We start from the raw sequence: 20298 nt of genomic DNA, 5'->3' as shown, positions 1-20298 counted from the left end.
GTTTGCCACAACATGGATGGATCTTGAGGACATGATGCGAAGTGAAATCAATCAGACAGAGAAAGACAAATACTGATATCGCTTATATGTGAAATCCGAAAAAGCTGAAATGAACATAGACTAGAATGGCAGTTGCCAAAGGCCGGGGGTGGGGGTGGGGGAAATGGGGAGATACTGGTCAGAGTACAAACTTCCAGCTACAAGATGAATCAGGTCCAGCGCTCGACTGCACAGCATGGCAATTATTAATAACAGTGGATTGTGTACTTGAAAGTTGTTAAGGGAATAGCTCTTAAACGTCCTTACCACAAAAAGAAATGGTAATTATGTGACGTGACTCAAGTGTTAGCTAACATTATGGTGGGTGATAATTTTGCAATATAGAATATTAAATCAACATATTGTACACACCTTAAATGTATATGATGTTATATGTCAATTAAACCTCACTGAAACTGGGGGAGAGGGGGCAGTTGACAGGGCAGAAAATATAGTGTCCTGCTAAGAAAGTCTAGAGATTATTAACCTAGAAGCAACAGTAAATTTACTAAGGATTTTAGGTAGTATTTGAGCAATTTAAGGAAATAGAACAATGCTAGTTTTAAAAAAAGAGGTTGAGAACCTTGTGATTATACGGACGCAGCTTCAAATCTGACTTTACCATTTGCTAACCAGGTGACCTTGGGGCAAGTTATTTAGGTTTGTGCGTTGTCAGTTTCCTTGTCTCTATAATTACACCTGTCTCGTGGTTGACATGGATTTTAGGCAGCATGCGAAGCATCTAGCACGGCATCTGGGACAAAAAGAGATGTCATACTATTGACTGTTGCCAAACTGTTTTTCACGTGCTCCACGTGATTCCTAGAGCAATCGCCCCTTACAGGGCTTCTTAAATTGCATTATCTGCCTGTAGCCCTCAGATGCCTCTCTCTATGTACATGTCTGTAGAATATTCTTTAACCCTTCAGGCCAAAATTCTTATTGCATCCAGTCCTCAACACCTTGACTTTGCTGCTCGATCTAGCCCAATACCTATAGGGTGTCTTCTTGAGAAACTGGGGAAACTAGGGTAGCAAGCTGAGTTCTTCTTTTGGGTCAGTTCTAATCCATTGGCAGTGACTATACAGAGCGCAACCTTGAGGGTTCTGAGGCTGAACCTAAGCTCAGTTAGCATTTATTAGTGACGTCCGCCATCCACGGGACAGTGGAAAAGACAGCGTCCCTCTGTAAGTGCTGGTGTCCAGGACTATTGCAGACCCTGGGCACTGGGTCACTGCACTTTCTTTCCTCCACCAATTCCAAACACAAAATAATAAGGTAAATTTTTGACCTAGGGAGGATTGGGCAGTCCTGAATTTAGTAAGTAGTTCCAGAACACTCCGCCTGTCTACCCAATCCTAGCTGCTCACAGGAAGCCCTCGTGATCTGCTACGAGGCTGAAGGGGTGACAGCTGCCCCATTTCCAGGTATTGCAAACAGCTGGCACAAAGCTCTAGAAGCCCTGCCCTGGGATTGTTTGGCTTAGCAGTGTTGTGCCAGCTTTTGGAAGGGCCTCCCTGCAACATGAGCCTCTTTGCATGTTAACCCTTAAAAGAGCAAGCCAGTGTTCTCTAGAATGCTAGAAAGTGCAAGCACCCCGGGTGCTCCTTGGTTTTGATGGAAGCTCAAATCTTCTTGGACACGTAACCATTGTCCATTTCTTTTGTTTTCATATTTTTCCAATTTCCTACTTTTTCCATTTTGCAGTGGTTAACAAAGTGGTTTCATATCCAGACTGCACGGATCCCAGTCCTCTGCTACTCACTAGTACTAGAGCTTTGGCAACCTCATTGAACTCTGCCTTAGTTTGCTCATCTCTAAAATTGGAGTACAAAGACTGCTGTATAGACTATGGGTTGTTAGGATGATTAAGTGAGTAAATCTCTACGAGGTGCCTTGGACAGTACCCGTTCACAGTAAGCACTGGTCATTATTATTGTGTCATGGGCTGGGTGACACGCAGCTGAACGGGGAGGTAGAACCTTCCTGACGTGCCATGGCTATCTTTAGAAATGTGACTGAGACTCCCGGTTTCTCTTTCAGACTAAGTGGGTTCATCCATTCCACCCTGGCTTCAGTCACTCTTCCAGTCAGCTGGGAGGGACACTTAACGGATAATGGGCTTCATTGGAAATGTACAGTCTAGAAAGAGGTCTTTTGTTGTAGTGTATCTCCTTCTCCATTTGTCTAAGTGTGTGTAGCCACCACATCTTAACTGCCAAGGAGTATTACTAGTGGATAAACAGGAGTTGCCTCTTGGTGTCTTCCAGAGAAGACAATGTGGCCCTGGGTGCTGAGGAGACACAGATGAATGAGGTCCCCTCCAAGAGTCAGAGATGTTGGAGCAGAGTATCTGACTGGGTAAGCCCAGCTGCTCTCTGTCAGCAGAGTCAGAGTTTGTAGACACTTTTTGAGACTTGTCCGGGGGACCCATCACTTCTCTAAGTGCTTATGTGTATTAGTAACTCATTTGATGCTCACAAAATCCTATGAGGTAAGTGGTAATATTTTCTTACCTGTCCTTTACAAAGTGAGGAAAGTGGGGCACAGAGAAGTTAAGTAACTTTCCCATAGTCACACAGCTCTAGAGGCAGAGCTGGGGTTCAGATTCCAGCACCTATATACTCTTAACTACTACATTTGGCTGCCCTCTGAGAGGTGAGAAGTTGGATCCCTAAAAAAAAAAAAAAGGCTGAGGTCAGCGGGAAGCAAAGATGGGCATGAACTGGGCACCGAACTGCACCGAGCTGGAAAGAAAAGGCAGGTTTCTCAGGCGTTCAAGCCCAGAGGGCCAGGAGTAAGTCTAAGCCAGGTGGCTGGAATAAGAACCCCAGAATCTGCTACGCCAGCAAGGCCTGTGCCCTGAGCTGGCCGAAGCCATTCAGCACAGCCTTCCCTACAGGTCTGCTCTGAAGAAGTCCGCTGCTGGGTGTGGTGTTGCCATGACTTATTATGTGATACCCCTGTCTTCCAGGCTATTGTCTCGAGAAAGAGGATATATACAGTGTTGGGAATAGCAGTGAAGCAAGTTGAGAGCCGCATGTCATTGATGACAGTATGAATCAAAGAAACTGAGACACAGGGCCCCTTTATTTCAGATGGACAATGACTCTACAGGATGCAAGTCCCGTGGTTTGGTCCAGGCTTTCCTGACTCTGCGACTCAGCAACACACTGGATGGCCCTTTGCTGGACACCATGCAATATGGAGTGACATGAAACAAAGGCGAGTGGTGTCTGGCTTTGAAAGAAGGTTTAGAGCCAAGCAGAAAGAGTTTGCACTGAGAAACTTTGGACACTCCCCCAAGGCATTTTCTGCCTGATTGTCAAACAGCTGGTAACATTTTCATAGTTATAGAGGAAGGACACCCTTGGGCATGTCCTCTGCTTCCCCAATTCCCATGCTGACCCAAGTGCCTCCTGATTGCAACGCTGTGACAGTGCCCAGTAGTAAGAGCGTCGATGACAAAGGGAGGCAGAAGATGACCAGTGCATTCTCAAAATGTTCCCTAGACGTTAAGTGCTTGAGAAACCTCTTTCATCTCTATAGAATGACAGACTCTTCAAGCCGAAATTTACCTCCACCACCACCATTCAGTTTGGTCTCTTCCTATGACAGACAAGGGCTGGAGGCTAAGACCAGAAATGGCTTGGCCAACCTAGGTAATGCCTGAACTTTCAGGACTCCTGGCTCCTAAGGTAAGCTTGTCAGAAGTCAGGTTGCCATAGTCCCTAAGAGATGGGTAATTTGAACTCCCTCCATCCCAGCTTGTAAACAGAAAATCTTCAAATACAGTTTGCAGTGTCTAAAATGTACACACACACACACACACACACACACACACACACACGCACACAGAGATGAGATGGGGTGGGGTTAGATTATTCAACTGCCCTTCGTCCAGGCACCAGTTCCTCCAATCAGGAGGCCACAATCAGTTCCTCCAAGGTTGGCCACAAACACTGGAGAAGCCCTTTGCATTTACTATGTGGTCATCCTGGTGGGGTGAACATAGTACTCTTCCGCTGGACGTTAATGGCTGATTAATTCAGGAAGCTTATTTGATTTGTGACCAATATAGCTGTTTCACAGAGAGAGGGCTGTGCCGCCAGGTGCAGAGCCCAGCTCCCCAGATGGAGTAATCTTTTCCTTATTAATTTGCTGCATGTTGCTTCTCATTTCTCGCAGTTGTTCCAAATGTGTTACAAACGACTACATGCTCTGGGTCCTGAATCCACTACTGCAGCACTTTGAAAGGGAAGGGGGAAAAATGTAGACTACACACTGCAGTGCATTTCTCAGCACACACATTTCCACACCTGCCTTTAAATCATAGTGCACACTCGACGCTGAGCACGGTCCAGCTGGGGAACACCCATTGCTTCCTCTTGTGCCTTTTAGGAAATGGAAATCTAGATGGGTGGAATGTGTCAGGGCCTCAGAAGGAGATAGTGGCATGGTGAGAATTGGAATCACAGTCCCAATTTCTTGGGCTGCACTATCTTGCTATTACCTAGGGTACATGCAGGCTGATTGACTACTCTCCATAGTATGTTGATTCTTGAACTTGTGTGGGCATCAGGGTCCACCTGGAGGGCTTGCTTAAAAACAGCAGGTTGCTGGGCCCCCAACCCCAGAGCTTCTGTTTCCACAAGTCTAGCGCGGGGCCTTAGACTGTGCATTTTTAACAAGTATCCAGAGATGCCGTGAGAACTAGTGCATGAGTCCAGTTAGAGGAGAGTGAGGGTGCTGCTTCCACCAAGTAAACACTGCTTGGTATCTTTTGGAGAAGGTCTCTGTTTTGTTTGGTGTCTTTTTTCTCCCGCACCCCCATCTACATTAAATCTCAGTTTAGGAACTTTTAAAATATATACATATATATATTTGGGCTCAATGGAGAATGTATCTTGACTAAATACATTTGAATGTGTGCTGCAGTACTTGATACAAATTTTTCCAAAATGTGAGCACTTGAAGCTAGACAAAACTATTTCCCCGGGGTTCAGCCATTCTACACAGACCAGCCCCTGGTTTCTAAGGAACCATTTAAAGAGAACACAGACTGAGTGCAGCGTGCTGCAGAGACAACCTGAGGATGATTTCTAAATGTAGGGCATGCCCCTCCATCGCAGTCTCTCTACCAACATTTTTTCATCACTTACAGGTTTGAAGACATGCCCTGTCATCAACTACAGTTTTGTGGAGGGTATTTTAGGACAAAAGGGCTTGTTTTTCCAAAGAAGTACTTTTACTTTGTCAGATATAAGAAATTAGCAACCAACACTTAAATATATAATGAATGCAAAGATCTTATTTTGTGCGTGTGGTTGGAGGGGGGTTAATTCATTGGAAGAACAGTTTTCACAGTTCTATGCTACCGACATTTACCAGGTATATAGAACTGTTATTCAGACAAGCAAATGCCAGGTTGGGGAGCTCCTGATCTTGTGTTTTGTACCTAGTAAGTAATCAGAGGGGTTGAGGGAAAGGCCTATGGAAATCCTACAGTGTCACAGAAATGTTTTGTTTTCTTTTGTTTAATGGGGAATATAATGTGTTAAATCAATATTTTTATGTTACTATTTAAACATATTCCTCAGGCAATTTACTGCATCTATTCACATATCAAAAAAAGTAAAGAGGTTGCCTTCTTTTCCTTACAAAGAATTAAAATTGAGGAAATAGATGGAGATACCCAAATGACTCAGGATAGACATGCAGGTGGCTCGTGTATTAAGCAGGACGCACGTAAACACTGGCTGGTTGGGAGTGGCTACACCTGCTCTAGTCACTGAGTTTGGGTCTTTGGTGGGGATTCACAGAACCTACCATCACTTAGCTTAGTAGAGATAAGAGTCAGATTCCTCACTAACCAACCAACCAACCTACCTTTATAACAAGTGAAAACAACCCACAGCTTAAAAAAAAAAGCCCAGATATTCCACCACTAATTTTTCTGTTCAACATTTTGAGGCTGGATCAAATCCACAGATGACTTATAGAGAAGGCTTGGTGTGAGAATATGGAGAAGACACACGTTTTACTTCAGCCAGCAGCCCCAATACCGCCAGGTGCTGGCTGAATGGGGCCAGGTCGGAAGACTTTGGCTGCAGTTCATTAGGTATCTGACATCCAGTCTAGTGACCACCTAATTGAATAAGGGGTCATTTAACACTGATCCATTCTGAAATTTAGTTTCGCAGTCTCATCCAGAACTGTGATAGTATTCATAGAATTAGTACAGCTAATTATAAGAAAACTTCATAGACACTGCTAATGACCACAGTGGTGAAAAACAATAGGTCAAAGCAGCGGTCTGGGTTATTTGCAATCATCTTAATGATTGAACAGGTTTAACTGCTTGTACTGATGAACAGGGTACGAGTAGGCTGCTTCCATTAGCCTCATGTTGGCTAATTTTGTGGATGCCTCCATGTTTTTGTTTCTTTGACCTCATCTTCTAATGAACATTTATTATGTTTACTGAATTCCTCTAACTTCAAGTAATTCAAATGTCACATTTTAGGCTCATTTTTTTCTTACCCTTTCAACAGTGTTTTACTCTTCCTTGACAATGAAGATTGTTTAGCCTAAAGTTTACCAAAGTTCTAATTCTAGGGCTGGATTCCTGCTTTGATGGGTAGTCAAGGATTTGTCTTAAAGTTTAGAGTACGTTGCAAACTTACTGGACAGATTAGGATTGACTAGTTCATCTCATTAGATTTGCTCTTCCATGTATACAACACAAGTCAATGTTTGTTATGACTTTCTTGATCCTTATTTATAAGACAATACAAGAGGAAACCATGTGTGTATGTTTGAAATAGAATGATACATTGCACAGATATAGTTCACCACGTTCTGGGATGGGTTTACCGTTCAAATGGGGAGTCGGAAGAGTAGTAACAGATGCTGTTTCCCCTCCCCCTCAATGGCTCTTTCTTTAATTTAAAACCCTTCCATTTATTTCCCTGAGATTTAGTGATAACTTTAAAAACATTAACTAAATTACCCAGTGGCTTGGCAGCCATCACAGAGGCAAATCTTTTTAGAAATCCTAGCAATCTGTTAGTTCGTGGGTACTGTGATATAAAATCTGTGTGACTCCACGTACAGAACTTAAGTCAGGGCAATGGACAGAATGCAAACGGCACCACCTCCAAACTGAGGGTACGCAACCTGCCTCTAAATATTGAATTTCTCTATATTTTTTTCAGTCACTGACTTTCTAAATTTGGGCCAATTTATTCTCATTATCCCTAAGTAAACCTACTTTGACTTTTTTTTTTTTTTTTAACAGTTATCTTATAATTAAATAGAGCCAGCCCTGGATCCTGATGTTGCTAGGATACATAGTTTGCTACTTGATGAAAGCACATCACATCAAAGGAGAAAATTTTCAAGTGTCCTGGAAAATGACATTCCCGTCTTCCACTGTGGAAGACAGGCCCAATCCTGGAGCTTCTTGGAAGCTCACACTGCAGGATTGGCCTCCCATGCTTTGAAATAAGCATCCTTTCTGGAGGACTATGCAATTGCTAAAACCAGTCAGGATTGGTCTTAAAGCAAGGAACACACGTATTTATAATAAAACACGTTTTCATGTTTGTTTTACAGTGAAGAGAAAAAAACCCAGAACCCCCAGATTTTATGTACTTTGAAAATATATTTAAAAACATTAAAAATTCTATATTTAAAACATATATTATATGTTAATTAGTACACTTAAATAGAACTTGTATTTACAATAGGCTTCTGATGCGGTTAAGTTTTAATGCCAATTTTTTTTCAATAACATAATTATATAAATATACTAAAATACAATAAATATTTTTTTTTGTTTTACATGGTGAATAATATCTTTACCATAGAGAGAACAAGGCCACAGACATTTACTTACATTTTCAATGGGAATCACCATAAAAAAGCAACAGGCCCGCTGCCATGCATGAAACACTTCTGCCACAAAGAGACCACAGCAAGACTTCAAAATAAAAAAACAAAACAAAACAAAACAGAACAAAAATGAACAGCAACAGAGAAGGATCTTAACAAAATAAATCTTAGGTCAACGTAAACTACCAAGCGCGTGACTGTGATGCGTCTTATTGGGTAAGAGAGAGCCACTGACCACGCAATTGCTGAATGTCCCCTACTCAACCACTTCAACAGATCGGGTCTTTGCAGGCAGCACTTTGGGACTGTGTAAGGGACTTTTTATTTTTAATAATTTTGTCCCTCAAAATGGAGCTGCAAAAAGTTAACATACAGTGGATATTCCAAGTACTCATTACACGTTAAAAAATAATTACAAAGACAGTATTTTCAAACAGTATAAAACAAACCTATGCTACATAAATTCTTCTTTCTTTTAATGACAGGTATTCAGGTGGTACTGTAAAAGATAGGCTTATTCTAAATGAAAGACTGAACGAAGAGAAATTATTTGCTGATGGTATCTTCATTCCCTGGGTCTCGGTGGACATCCTCTTTTGCTTATCCCTTGCTCTGCTAAGATAGAGAGATTTCTTGAGGCTTTCTGATACTCAAGGACACTGGTCCAGGACACTTTCGGATTTGGACGGTGGGCTTGAATGGGTGAATAGGCTTAGCTCTAACTTTCACCAGGGGCCATTTTTCACAGGGCCACTGTACCAGGCTCCCAACTTGACTTCTCCTTACCCAAGATGGCAGAGGTGAGGCAGGGACTCTCTCCATAAACTGATAGGATGGGCAGGAAGTTGCTGTGGCCTTCACTGGGAAGCAAAACCTTGCTAGCTCTGTCCTGGCCTCTTCCATTGAGCAAGGCCCCTTTAAGTCTTTGGTGTCCTAGGTATGCAGACACCTTTCCCAAAGTCTTATCCCTGGACAAGTTTTTCTCTTGATAGCTTTGATCATTCAACCTGAGTTTGGGGATCTTTTCCTGTTCCCTTTCCCCTTACCAAAAATTCTCAAAAGACAAAACCCTGGTTTCCTCAAGTCTAATTTCAAAGCAATAAGTGTTCACGTAGCAAACATCTTATATCTTATTGCATCAATTTCATAATCACAATGCCATGGTTTGGTTCTGAACCTGCTCCAGGCTAATCCAGCTTTCTGCATTATCCAGGGGAGGAGGGCGTGGAGTCGGCTTGAGCATGGTCCTCCAGCGAGAACCTCTTAGCACAGTTAGATAATGTAGGCACTTAAAGCATGAGGTCCAAAGCAACTTGACACATGGCATTCCAGAGCCACCTCTGAAGGGTCCTTCAGAGGCCTCCCTTTTGGAATGTCTCAAGTACCATCCCCCATCCCCACCTTGACCTCAGGATGGCCACTCAGGAATTCCTCCTGCACCCCTCAAAAATGATACATCAGCTCCACACAGCCTCTGGCTGTTCAGTCTCATTTAACTGGCAGTGTGGGCTCCTGTTTGGATCTCGGCGTTTCTGGGTCCATACAGAGTTCTCTCTTTTGCTCGCAAGACATTTTTAAGCCTTACCATGATTATTCTTTTAAGCCTTACAATGATTTGCCCACATTGTTTACCTCTTATTAAAAAAAAAAATATTTTTTGGTTGTTCATTTCCTTGTCAGAAAAAGATATAAATCATTGTTCTCCATGCTTATGAGTGCCACGATGTGACAAAGTGTGTTCACTCATTCACAGCAGTGGTAAAATATTTCAGAGCACGAACTGAGTTTTCTTCCTTAAGAGAGAAAAAAACAAACAAAAACAAACAAATAGGGAATCAAAGGGGGAGGGGGAGAAAGAATGTGCTCTAAGTAAATGTAGATTTTTGCAACAAAAGCAGCTCTCCTTGACCCAGGACCAAAGGGTGAGTGAGAGCCTTGCAGGTGCATCATGGGAACTGAAGTGAGCACTTCATTTCGTTGCCTTAATTTTTATTCACTTTCCAGTCATCTGATTGATATTGCAAACATCTTTACAACATACAAATGAATCTTATATCAACCAGAATATATACTGATGAAATTCTTTCCCCATCCCTACTCCTTGTGGGAACTTAAAAGAAAAAGGAAAAAAAAAAAAAACAAAAACAAAAACTAACAAACAAAAAAAATAACACAAAACAAACAAAAATATACCCCTCCCATCCCCCATCCCCTAAGCCAGTAAAGCCATGACAACAGCACCTTGACATTGTTTTAATTCCAACGCTATCAGAAGTTTAAAAGCAGTAAAACAGATATAGTACTGACAAGAACGAAGATACTTACTGTCTAAAATGTAAACGGAATGTTTTGGTTCAAATTTTTGTTGTGTTTTTTTTTTTTTTGTCTGTTTTCTGAAAGAGGACAGTTTATTATCAATTCACAATTAAAGCAGCATGCAATTTATTATATTTTTAAAACTTTTTTTACGTTTTCAATTCTTGGCAACGGCAACAACCACAACATTATCGAGGAATGTAATGCAGACTTTTTAAAAGTTGTGCGCAAAATGACTGTTTCCCTTCTGGTCATGGATATGTCCAATAAATAGATTGTAGAACCACTGTACTGTATAAACTTCATTTATACATGCAGTTCATAAAATTATTTTTTTTTTCTTAACTGAATAATTTACCCTGTTATGTATATATACAAATAGATAATTTTTGTCTCAATATAATCTATACAACATTAAATCCACTATCTTCCCCTTTTAATGGTCAATGTACATACACAGGAAGTGTCTATCCTTATGAACCGCCAGCCGATTCGCTTTTTGCTATCCATGGTGAGGGCCCGCACGTACGACTGGGTAGTTCGGCACTGGGAATTCCAATGCCTCTTGTCTATGCCCCTGCAGCCCTCCTTTGTGTAACCCATGGGATTGCATTTGGTCTCGTAGAAGTACTGCTTCAGCTGGCCTTTCGATACCGGGACTTTTTCAAGGACCGTGACCGTCCCGCCCGACATGTCCACTGCCGTCTTCTTATCCGCGGCCGTCACCCACTCGCTGATGCTGTCGCACACGCTCAGCTCCCCGCGGCGGGCCGGGTCGGAGTGGCGCCGGACCCTCATAGACATGTTTGCAGCATCCAGGTAATTTTTGTATTCCTCCAGCAGAAAGAGAAGAGGCGGCTCCAAAGGCACTTGACTACTGAGCATCACCCTGGACGTGTACAAGTCCGCGTCCTTATTGTTTTCTTCGTGGGGCCGGACTTTCTGGTCCTCATCCAAGAGCTCTTCTATCACGTGTTCAAAAGTGTCAGCCAGTGACGTCAGGCCTCTTGAACCGGCCTTGGGCCCATTCACGCTCTCCAGAGTCCCATGGGTCCGAACACCTGGGTAGGCCAAGCTGCCTTGTCCTCGGACGTTGGCTTCTTTCATGGGGGCAGCCTTCATGCAACCGAAGTATGAAATAACCATAGTAAGGAAAAGGATGGTCATCACTCTTCTCACCTGGTGGAACTGTGGGGAGAAAGCAGAAACAGGACGTGAAACTGGTTAGGGCTTTCTTTTGAAGGGATACAATACAGCACATGTGCCTGTAATTCCAGGCCATTCTGCAGGGTCGGGTGTTTTATGTATGGGTGGTGATAAACGCCAGCTGCACCAGACACGAGTTAATGTCAGTAGTGTGCTGTATGTGGTTTAATATAAACCAGAGGCGTGCAGTGTTTTCTCCGAGATTTAGCACATAAACCTGAGATTAGAGGGCATCTAAGCAAGTGAAAAAAAATTATAGCTTTGAGTTTTCTTCCTTCCTCTCACTTTAGCAGCTTTGTAAGTTAAATTTTTAATGATCTCTGCTCAGGCTGTCACCAGAAACACAAAATCAGCAATGTTACTAAGCAACAACTGTATGTGTAATAGTAAATTTTTTTCAAGTTAGCAACATGGTCCTACTGCAGGAGTGTGTGGCCTGGGGGTGGAGGAAATCTGAGGGGGCCTTTCTAGCTTCATGATAAATAGACATGAATAACAGAATAAAACATGTCAGGGAGTTATAAGAAGCCTTTATATTGCCTTTTTCTTTCTCCCATAGAGATAATTTATTACAGCCAAGAAGATCCAGCATTCTGTTTTACAGATAAAGAAAACCAAAGGCCATAGAGGTCTTGTCTTCTGTCATGAAGAAAGATTATATCAGAATTCGGGGTTCCCAACCCCAGCTCCAGTGTTTTCCTAAGACACCTGGGTGGTCAGAACTAAAAATGTTTTGCTTATTCCCAAACAGTGATCGTTTTCTACACATTGATTTTAATGATGTGTCTGTGCCTGGGGCTGATATCATGAAAACAATGTGTCTGCTTAAGAGAGCACTGGGGAAGTCAGCATTCAAAAGGCACTCAAGTCACATTCAAATGCCTCCCATATGCGGATCCACATTTATCTCCATAACTCTCTGATCCCCTCACCCTTTGGCTTTTCTGGATCACATATAGAACCCATTTAAGAAAGCGCAGCTTCTCTTTTCATTGGAAATGAAGTCCTCCATGTGTGTGTGTGTGTATGTGTGTGTGTGTGTGTGTGTGTGTGTCTGAGTTTATCATACCTTTAAGAAGCTGAGTGGCATTTTGCACAGTTTGGAGAAAGCAGTCAGTGCTTCTTTCTGTGCTTTTGAAGTTTCCTGGGAAGTCCCTTAACAGCACACCACAGAATTAATCTTTTCCTGTTTGCCAGAGGGTTGCTATACTCTAAATTTGGCTCTGCATCTACAAGCATGCTCTGGGAAGCCAATTAGAATGAATGAACAAGCAAAATGAAAACATACCTATAGACCAACCCAAGGTTACTGTCGGATGGTGAAGGACTTTAGAACCACTTACCTGAAGCATTCGTCCCTTAGAAGTAAGAGAAGTATCCCCCCACCCCACACTCTAACTTTATTCCTACTTTCAGTTCCGAAGTATGGACTTACAAAAAGACACACATGCTACTCTTGGCGCGCGCACACACTGTGCCAATCTGTAGGAAAAAGATTTTTTCTGTCCATGAAGCATTACTGAATAGGAAGGCAACCTGCCTCCACTCAGTACGTCATAGTGCAGAAAAAGCTAAAAACTCTGGTCTTGAGGGCTAAATGTTTCTTTTCTCCACTTTTACAAGAGAGCACATTTTCTTCCACTTAACACTTTATTATCATCCCCACACACCACCAAATTTTCTTGTAGATTCATTCTCCCTTTGCCCAAAGAGCAACCATGCTCAGAACTGCTTGGAGTGCACAATAGTAAGTGATTAGAAAGGGTGCACTGGTTTGAATAAAACACTGATATCCATTCTGCTAATACTTGGACTTTTCTGAATGTTCTGGATTCTGCATCATCAAAGAAATGGATCCTCCAAGGAGGTTTCTATTCCTGGCAGGCAGTACTTACAGCGTTGAATGAAAATTCTTTCTCCTAATGTTCCCAGTCCAAATTAAAGTAGCCCAAGGGACACCTCTAATGTAGGTCGATGAAAGAATGCAAATTTAGAATATTTTACTCTAGCACACTGGTAGAGATTTGCTGTAATCAGCTATTTTTTAATATGATATTTCATTAAATCTTAAGATACTGTCATTATAAAACACCATTTTATGTACCACTAAGAAATAAAGAATGCAGCCAATTATACTGTTGTTTATTGTATCACTTAGAACTGTTGTCACATACTTACTCAAAAGAGTTCTTTGAGACTTATTTGGATACATTTATCTTATGTAACTTTTGTACATATGGAATACACAAAATTAAGCCAAATGAACAATAAAATGACATTGCTGTAAAATACAACAATCCAAATTCAGAAATGCTAAAGAAAAAGAAAATGTGCCTCTTAGAATGAATGAAGCAAAGTTTAATAAATGTTTACTAAGTGCCTACGCTAACTGCTTAAAATGGCACATAGTACTGAGGCATCTTACATGACAGACTTGTAAAATCAGTTTATCATCACTAACATAAGTAATGGGTCTTTTTCTTTATCATATTTTAACTTTTTTTGGAACGAGTCTTTTAATGATACCTTTTTTATATATATACTGGACTTAAGCTTATCCTGCCTTTCACTGATCTTGTTTTTCTTTGTATTAATAATTGTTTGATTAGAAAAAGGAGTACTTCATATATCATGTTCTCATCAGTCCCACAAGCAAATATTTTAGAGAGACAAATGGCATCTGAGTAAGTATTACTTGGCTTTCATCCTGAAGCCTAACACAGGCATTCCTCAAAGCAGAACATCTGCATAGATTTGGTAATTAACCACCAGGCGAAAAAGGCCAGCTCAGGCCCCCTCTGAGCCTCTGAGTGACACTTCAGTGCTAACTGCCTACTCACTCACAAGGCCTTGACGTCAAGAGCATCTGACACCAAGCTCACCCTTTTTATTAGAACAATGTTGCTTCCTAACTTTTCTGTTTCTGACAATGGTTTCTTGATACTTTTGACCACCCAGGCTAGAAATCTTGACATCAAGTCTGACGATACATTTCTTGTATAGCCTTCAAATCTAGTCAGTGGAGAGGTCCTGCTCATTTTCCCTGTAAAACATTTCTCCTGTCTTTCCATCCCACTGCCATTGTCTTGGCTCAGTCCTTACTGTCTCACTGTGTGACTGTCATGTCCCTCTGATGTACTTGACATCCTTTCTGTTCCATTCAACTCTCATCATCACTGCCTGACTAACCGCTCTCCTCTTTCTCTCACACAAAAATTTAGTATGCTTTCTTTTCTCTATCAGATCAAATCTAATCTCTTTTATCTGGTATTTAAAATTCAGCCTCACCCTACTTAACTAACTTCATTTATTACTCAATGTTTCATGTCCTCGGCTCTGATCAGGCCAAAGTCCTTCACGTCCCATAGACATTATTGCCTGCCAGTGACTTGTTCCATTCTTTTGGTGAATTCTTTTCTCTCCATCTGACTAAATCTTGCTTATCCTTTATGACCTATTCATATATGCATACCTTCTTCTCTAATTACTTCAGCACATACACTCTTTCTACTTGTCCAGAATTCCACATGACATTGCCTTCTGTATGTCATTCACTACTAACTTGCTATTTGTTCACTCTATTTGCTGATGATGCCCAGTCCTCAGCTGAATGATAAGCTCTCTGAGGGGATGGATCGTGTCTGATCCCCCATAATGCTGAATACAGAATAACATAATAGAACTCAGTAAAAACTTACTGATGAATGTATTAAACCACAAGAAAAGACAGTTCTGACATTATTTCCTGATGTCATTTGGAAAGCATCGGAGAACTCACTGAAATGATTAGGTCAAGTAGAGGCTCGGCTAAACCCACATTATAAGTTCTAAGAAATGTAATGGATGGCCATGTGCAATCTCTGGAATTTCTTTAACAGGGTTAAACTTTACTTGAATAACTAAAGAAATAACACTACAACATACTAACTGCCCCTGCTACATCCTGTGTAGCTGTTTTTCTAACATCAATAGAAGACTTGGACAATACTCAGTAATAATCATAATAGTAAAATTGGGGATTTTCAGTCTTTTGACTTTCCCTATTTAAAATTGACCTCTTCCATAATTTTATATACTGAATATTAGGAAACCATAAATATTTCAAGAGCTTCCAAGACAATTCTTGCATTTTAGCCATTCAGATGAGTCTTTATTACAAAAAAGACAGAGGCTGCACAATATTGCTACAAAGATCATTGGTTTGTACATCTGTTTATACATAATAAATTCACTGGGGCTCTGTAATTCTGCTCTGACCCTTAAAACAGTGTCCAATTACAGTCAATTCAGCCACATCTCTAATATGCTAGGAAGGTCTTCCTAGCTCAGATCTCAAAAATTAAATATGGTATTGAAGGCTAAAAAGGATCAATGAAGATGGAACAAAGATTAGTTTTAAGCATGATTCACAAATCTTAAAACATTCAAGCAGATTACTATCTGAGACAGCATGCTCTCCTGCTATAGTAATAACTTGCATTTGTCTAAAAGTCTATAGAACATTCATAAGTCTCATCTTATTTGGTTGTTACAAGGAGATAGAACAGGTATTTTTCTCCCTATTATACACAGATAAGGCAATAATGGTTCAGTGAGGTTAAGTAATTTGTCAGATAGCACACAGCTAACAGGTCATCTGTCCTCTTGTCTAAGCTTTTACCATCAGGACATGCTGGTGGTTTTAGAATATTCAACTCTAGGAGTAGAAGGAGGTTATGCTACAAAGAGTGGTCGAAGAAGGAGTTTATACAACACAAACATAGACACAGCTTTCTACAGTTGTGTGTATCTTGGAACCCAATTTCTAAAGGCAGCACTGTTCAGATACTTCTCTGTAGTACTAGATTAATCAGGACCTTCAAGACCCTTCAATTTAAAGGCTTGGTTACTTCCATGAATGGACTTTTAGACAATGCAATCTTCTAAAAGGAAGCTTTGCAAAAACTTAGACACATTAGAACCAAGATTTCATGGCGAAAGCAAAGAAGGAGAACCAAACAACAGTACAGATAATTCAGGCATACAGGGAAAAAATGCAAAACTTTGTTCCTAGTCCCTTTCGCTTTTGTCAATGAACATGTAATCAAACATAGTTTAAAAATATGGATGCTCATCTTAGACAGTCCTTTGAGCAACAAGGATAATGGTAATGTTGAAGAAATGATCAATTAACACGTAATTCTTATCTTCCTTCCTTTCTTTTTTTTTTTTATTATTAAGTGAGATGCATAGAGGCAGAGAGACAGACTCCCCCATGCTCCCCAACTGGGACCCACCTGGCAAGCCCCCTAGGGGGCAGTGCTCCATCTGTGGCCATTGCTCTGTTGCTTGGTAACCAACCTATTTTAGTGTCTGAGGTGAGGCTATGGTGCCATTCTCAGCAGCTGGGGCCAACTTGCTTGAATGAGCCATGGCTGTGGGAGGGGGAAGGAGAGAAAGAGATAGAGAGAGAGAAGGGGGAGGGAGAGAGGTGGAAAAGCAGATGGGCGCTTCTTCTGTGTGCCCTGACTGGGAATCAAACCCAGGACTTCCACATGCCAGGCCAACACTTTACCACTGAGCCAACCAGCCAGGGCCTACTATGTAATTCTTAATGAACATGATGCAAGCCTATCAAAATACCACCTTAATGAAATCTCACAAATCAACATAATCTTTCATTTGTGTCCAGTTTAACTATCTACATACATTAGCCTACTTTTGTTTGTTCATTCATCAGACATGTAATTTACTTTTCAAGTCTGATAGTCTAAGGGGAAGGAAGTTAGGACATAAATGTAAGTAACTAAAATATCGAGGTAGAAGTGACCCAGGAAAAGTATAGCTAGAAGTCTATAAAGAGAAAGAGCTTACTACCTGTTAGAGAATGAATAGTTTGTGAAGAAGACTGCAAGAGATAGAAAGGATTTAAATACATCATAAAAGACACTGGTGGTTAAAACAATTTGGTTAAAAGCATGGCAGCGCTAAGCATGGAGTCCATTTCTGAAGAGAAGAGTTCAGGCACGCAACAGTGAGACAACAGAGTGAATGACTGTCAGATTTTGGAAGGCTCTGAGAAAGATGCTAAAGAGTTTGGACGCTGCCTTACAGGCACAAAAGAGCCTACAAGAGTTTCAGAGCAGAACGCTTCAAGAAGCCCAGTTCATCACCATGTGTAGGAGGACGTGAAAGAATGATAGACCGGAAGACACAAAGTAACTCATTAATTGTATTCTCAGTGGCTACTGAACTTTAACAGTAAGCATTAAGTAGTGACTTAAGTGTGGGTTTGGGGTTAAGTGCCTAGCTAGATCTTTCAACTTAGTTCATTCATGCATGCATGTATTTATTCATTTTTTAGGCTGATGTGAGTTTCCAAAAGAAACATGGTTAGAGAGAGAAGTAGACTGGGCTGAGTGGCAACCGCGAGCAGTGTTTGGGTGGGCTGAGAGGACAGCCTGGAGGAAGGGGACGGGAAGGCGGGAATCTGAACTTCCGTTCCAATTATAATTCCACTGAACTCGGATTCCACTGCTCAGCACTTTTAATTCAAGGATCTCCAAACACTTTGCAAATATTAAGTAATTAAGACTCATAGGACCCTGGAGATGTAGGTAACTATAATTATCCCCATTTCGTACAGGAGGCAAAAAAGGACCAGAGTTTTTAATCAACTCATCTACTCGCTGTGGTTCCCCTGATAGAACAAGGTCAGAACCTCAGATTCCAAAGGAAAACTAGGCCTTCAACTACAGGCGCTAGATTCTTCCATCCCTCTGCATAATTTCTGTAGTCTTTTCCCACTGGGTATAGATTGCTTAGCCAAGAAGACTAAACACGAAACAAAACAAAAACACCACATTCCTCAAAGAAAGTAAGCGGTAGTTAGAATCCATAAACAAAAGGGGGGATGTGGGGAGCTGATGGTCATTACAGATGCTCACCTACTTACCTGAATGACCAGCCAATTGAAACTAATAAATATTTTAGTAAATGTTATCTGATAATGCAACTGTTCCAAAGCCTTGAAGAAAGTGCCTTTAAAAATGTTGTTTTTAACCATAATGTAGTTTATGTCCAGGGTATCCAATGACACTTCCTACAAAACAGTCCATCATACTGGAGTACTCTCTGACCCCTGGCTACACTCATGGTGTTGTCACTTGCAGTCCTTACTCAGCCTCACTAAGAGTGCCAGAGAGATTTGCTGGTTCATAGTTCAGAGCCAGAGTGATACATACATGTAACTACCGGAAAAAAAAAAAAGTATATTCTCTGAATCATAAACTTGATAGGTAGACTTACGTACATTTTAATAGAAAGCTCCGTAGCTCTGTTCCTCTGTTAACCTCCTGTATTACCCCACCCCATACCTGAAAGAATAAGGATTTTCTACTGGTCAGAAACCTATCTTGACCCAAGAGTAAAACTAGACCATATTCTCTATTAGGATAGGAATTGGGTAAAGTGAGCTGTGATGATGGAGTGAATCTTGGACTAGGGGTAGAAAATACCTGGCACAAGGACCAGGTTTGGGCAGAGGACACCCCACATGGCATCCCAACCCCAGGTACAGCAGCCACCACTGAAAGGTCTCTAAGTGCTTCCTCCATCACTACTTCCTTAGGAAACCTACTTTCTTCTGTAACTAAGGAATAATCCCTGAAAGTTACAGCCACCAAGAGCTGGCAGTCCTGTCCACATCCTGACCCCTTCTCCTCTTCTTCAGAGTCCACACTGCCCAAACTATAGACTAGACTCGCAGGGGTCTCAAACTCGCGGCCTGTGGGCCGCATGTGGCCCGCCGAACAATTTTGTGTGGCCCGCAGACTAATCCACGAAGTTCAAAATATTTTGGATAAAATTAAGTAAGCCTAGGGGCCTACTTGTATTTTTCATTTCTCTAGCATCCTAGCTAGATATTAGCTTAGTTAACAGCAGTTGTGATGCGAACTACAGTTTCTGGTCGTTTTGTGACACTGAGTAAACTGCATGTACGATTGTGCTTGTTGTGCTGATTTTTTTTTTTGTTTTCAACTGCACTGAGAAAAGTGTTGCGTAACAGTTGCCTTTTGTAGACCTAGTGCGGCCAGCCGAACGGCTGTGATCTTGCTCTGCGGCCCACATGCTGAGTTGAGTTTGAGACCCCTGGACTAGAGCATACGTCTAGTCTATAATAGGAAAGTCTTAGTATCATGCATATACAAGTCACTAGCCTATAAAGTAAGTTGTCTGAAATTTTTAAAAATACATATTTTAGAACTACTGTTTTATTGATTACAAGAACTAAATGGCAGTATTTAATTAAAAAGTCTAACCTTTTTAATGACAATTCTGTTTTCTTTAGACTTTCAGGTGGGATTTGTTATAATGAACTAAAGTTTAGATTTAACAATGTTCTAACTACTAAATTGCCAAAAATGATCAAGTAGACTGTAATTTTAATTTAGAGGATACTATTTACCTGGGTCCATGAAGTTTCAGTAGACTTGGAAAAATTATCAAGTATACATTACATTTAATGATAGTGGCCTGACCAGGTGGTGGCACAGTGGATAGAGCATTGGACTGGGATGCAGAGGACCCAGGTTCGAGACCCCGAGGTCGCCAGCTTGAGTGTGGGCTCATCTGGTTTGAGCAAAAGCTCACCAGCTTGGACCCAATGTCACTGGCTCGAGCAAGGGGTTACTCGGTCTGCTGTAGCCCCACGGTCAAGGCACATATGAGAAAGCAATCAAGGAACAACTAAGGTGTCACAATGAAAAACTAATGATTGATGCTTCTCATCTCTCTCCATTCCTGTCAGTCTATCCCTATCTATCCCTCTCTCTGACTCTCTGTCTCTGTAAATAAATAAAT

The 20298-nt window shown here is 41.3% G+C and overlaps 1 protein-coding gene across 3 annotated transcripts in view; it reads right to left on the bottom strand.

Annotated features, from left to right (window-relative positions):
- Positions 1-7809: 7809 nt before the first annotated feature.
- Positions 7810-20298, bottom strand: part of BDNF (brain derived neurotrophic factor) — a 38783-nt gene continuing 26294 nt past the window's right edge. For all 3 annotated transcript variants that reach the window (XM_066364105.1, XM_066364099.1, XM_066364091.1), the window contains exon 2: positions 7810-11439. In XM_066364105.1, coding sequence (XP_066220202.1) covers positions 10675-11418 — 744 coding nt within the window. In that variant the 5' untranslated portion in view covers positions 11419-11439 and the 3' untranslated portion in view covers positions 7810-10674. The remainder of the gene's footprint in view (positions 11440-20298) is intronic.

This window comes from Saccopteryx leptura, chromosome 1, assembly GCF_036850995.1.
Source record: "Saccopteryx leptura isolate mSacLep1 chromosome 1, mSacLep1_pri_phased_curated, whole genome shotgun sequence".
Classification (NCBI taxonomy): domain Eukaryota; kingdom Metazoa; phylum Chordata; class Mammalia; order Chiroptera; family Emballonuridae; genus Saccopteryx; species Saccopteryx leptura.
Note: the sequence above shows the minus strand (reverse complement) of the source record. Positions and strands in the feature narration are given on the sequence as shown.